The sequence below is a fragment of the Dryas octopetala genome, chromosome 8 (genome assembly GCF_963921425.1).
Source record: "Dryas octopetala chromosome 8, drDryOcto1.1, whole genome shotgun sequence".
Lineage (NCBI taxonomy): Eukaryota > Viridiplantae > Streptophyta > Magnoliopsida > Rosales > Rosaceae > Dryas > Dryas octopetala.
The window spans coordinates 19,372,446-19,375,970 of NC_141373.1; the positions used below are offsets into that span (position 1 = coordinate 19,372,446).

Sequence of the window (3,525 nt, forward strand, 5' to 3'; positions counted from 1 at the left end):
AACAGTCTAAACCAAATACAATACATTATTTTTTTATTCATACACTTTTTATGTTTATAATACATGGTTTAAAACTCAAGTACAATAAAACACATAAAAACCCAACAAAGAATTCGAATCTCAAAAATTGACGTACGTGGGTTCCATAATGAATACACAACAGCTCCAAAACAAAGCTCATGATCAAAGTCATTAAGTTAGCGAGTGTTTTTATTTTATTTTAATGTTTTTGTCTGAGTGTTTTTATTTCCTTTAATTTTTGGCTAACCAATATGTTAGGCTCACAACAGAGTAGCTTCCTCTCTTCAAATCTCACTACTGCCTATTGCTGTCTAGTTTTCAACCTAAGAATTAACAAAATATAATAAACGACCTTTTTTGTTTTTTTTGGTTTACAGACGGGACCACAGTTCCAAACACAAAAGAAAACTACACCCCTTAGGGTCTGTTCGTATGACTAATCATCTAAACATAACAACAAGTCACATAAGGCTTAACATCATGTCATTTGGGCTCCTAGGCACTGACTTCCTAAGCCCAAAGATTAAGCCCTTCCTGGGCTCCTAGCCCCTGACCTCTTAGGCTCCGGCCCTCTAAGCTCCGGCCTCGTAGGCCCTGACCTCCTAAGTTCTGGCCTCCCTAGGCTCCGGCCTCCCAAGCTCCAGCTTCCTAGGTCCCAACTCGTGTCAACTCATTCGGATCCTCGAAACAGGTGACACGTGGCGCTCCTATAGTTCGAGTTGTTACAAGGGACACGTGTCATCACCAGATTGGTTGACACTCTTCCAAAAGTACTATAAAAGAGGTACTTTCTTGTTATAAAAGGGGATTCAATCAATATTATACTATTCACTCACTCTGCTCAAAGATTCTCTTGACACTGACTTGAGCGTCGGAGGAGGTTCGGTCGGTACCACGCCGGTGCCCTTCCTGCTCACTTTTGTGTATTTGCGCAGGGTACTTCGGATACTATGTTTTCTCCACTATTCATTAGTCGGACCCAGCTACTGGTTGCTATTCTACTTCGACGTGGCATCCTTTCAGTGGGAGGTCAACGGGTCTACGTGGTTTGACTTTGACGTTGACTGCTCTACCATTTTTAAGCATCAACAGTTTGGCGTCATCTGTGGGAAAGTTACAACTTTTCCCCATTTGATTCTCTACCCTCAGTTGAGGTGCAAAAACCTTTCGACCTTCCGACCCTCGCAATGTTTGATGGAGGTCCTATTTTCGACCAAGTCGACAACACCCCACTGGGTGACAAATGAGGCAAGAAGGCTGCCAAACCTGATCAGGAGGCATACATCCAACGGTTGGAAGCTCAACTCCAACGAACCCAGGAACAGCTCGACCTCTAAAAAGACACAACACAGCTGTACGAGCAACTTCTTCACGACAGGGAAGAACATACCACTCTCCGGGGTGGTGAGTGGAGGAACCCTCAAAGGGACCGAAATGTTCCGCGTCAACTGGACGAAGGGCAAACTAGCCGCCCACCCCCAGGTTTCCCAAAAAGACTTGTCTACCCGGTCGGCCGAGCCCGATCTGGCGAGCATCCTACCCGCTCTGAAGAGTTCCACATTTATGGGGACTGCCGTCATCTGCTCTACGACAACTGTTCTAGACTTGAGGAGCAGCGGACAACCCGAGGTGAATCCAACCCACGTCCCCAAGATTTTGAGGAGGAGGAGGCTATTCGTCCTAAGCGACGACGAGGAGAAGAGCAGGCTTTTTTGACTGGACGCCATGCAGGAGATGATGCTTTCATGGGAAGTCGTGGAGGGGGGAAGTCGTGGTGGACACCCATCTTTGGAAACAAGGGAGCTACCTAGACCTTTCACAGCTCGCATCCTGTCCATTCCCCCGGTTGGCGATGTCCGACCTCCTAAAATAGCTCTGTACACGGGGAAGGAAGACCCATATGGTCACCTTATGAGTTTCCGGTCAGCTCTGGAGTCCAAGGGTGTCGATGACATTAGAAAGTGTCGGATCTTCCCTTCTACTCTCTCTGGCACTGCAAGGGATTGGTTCTATCAACTTCTTCCTGGCTCAGTTGATTGTTTCAACGAGCTCCGAGAGCTCTTCCTAGGCCAGTATATCTTCCAAACCGATAGAATTTACACCACAGATGACCTGATGCGGGTCAGTCAGGGCAGCAGGGAATCCCTTCGGGAATATATCACTCGTTTTCAGCTAGGGCGATCTAGGTGTCACGACTGTGATGAGAAGGTAGCCTTCGCTACTTTCAAGGGTGGTCTCCTAGAGAAGGATTTCTTGTTTGAAATCAACCGTCGCAATCCGTACACCTACAAGGAACTCATGCAAGAGGGCATTGCCTATGCTACTGCTGAATTCAAAACGTATAGGAAGAAGCCGCCTACCATGGACCGTCTAAGTACCGACCAGACCATCATAGTGCCACCCCAGCCCGAGCCCTACTCGGGTAGCCAGTATGGAGGGTCCGGGAAAAAGTTCAAAAAATTCACCAAGAAACACTTTGGTGATGGTAGAGGTGGAGGACAACGAAAGGTGGAAAATTATCAGACATCCTATGCCTCCCGATTCAAGGTCTATACCATCCTCATTGTCACTTATACAAAATTGTATCCCCAGATCAATGACATACTTCCTAAGCTCCTACCCCGCTCACCACAAACACGGTACCGGGTTAACAAGAACTTTTTTTGCCTTTACCATGACAACCATGGCCATGACACCGAGGTATGCAGAGCCTTTAAGGAGGCAATAGAGACTTCGGTACAGGCAGGAAAGTTGGATGGTTTTGTGGACAAGAAGGCCACTGAGAAGGCCAAGGCCGAAGGACAACGACGGGGGCGAGTTAATACCATATGTGGTGGCCCGACCCTCGCTGGCAACTCCAACAGGGCTAGGAAGGAATACGCCCGAAGTGCTCAGCATTGCTCCGGCATTATAGCTGTAGATTTCTACCGTGGCAAAAAGACTCCTAAGCTCGGGTGGTTGCCCATATCCTTTGCTGAGGAAGAAAACGTGATTTAATTTTTCCACACGATGACCCTTTGGTCATTGAGGCCACCATAGCTAATTTCGATGTGGCTCGGATCCTTGTCGATTGTGATAGCTCCGTCAACATCCTCTTCACCTCAGCTTTCACAGCTCTTAGAATTGACCAGGAGAGGCTTGACCGGTCGATCGCTCATTTACTCAGCTTTTCAAGCGACATGGTCACCCCTCTTGGTGGGATGTACCTCCCACTCACCCTCGGGAGGTATCCTTCGTCCGCTACCACAAACACTCAATTTTTGGTGGTCGACTGTCCCACGGCTTACAACGTTATCCTGGGATGACCGGCCCTTAACCAACTCAAGGTTATGATCTCCACCCACCTGCTTTTGATCAAGTTCCCGACTCCATGCGGAACAGGGGTAGTCAAAGGCAATCAGGCATCAGCCAGGTCATGCTATACGACTTCCGTCAAAAAGGAAAAAGAGGCCAAGCCCTCTATGGCTGTTTATGTCTCCCCCACCTGTCCCACCCCGAATCCTC

The 3,525-nt window shown here is 48.0% G+C and overlaps 1 protein-coding gene across 1 annotated transcript; it reads left to right on the forward strand.

Moving 5' to 3' along the window:
- Positions 1 to 1,746: 1,746 nt before the first annotated feature.
- Positions 1,747 to 3,018, forward strand: LOC147277824 (uncharacterized). Its single transcript, XM_086255732.1, has one exon. The coding sequence runs from the start codon at positions 1,747 to 1,749 to the stop codon at positions 3,016 to 3,018; it is 1,272 nt and encodes a 423-aa protein (XP_086111858.1).
- The last annotated feature ends 507 nt before the right edge of the window (positions 3,019 to 3,525 follow it).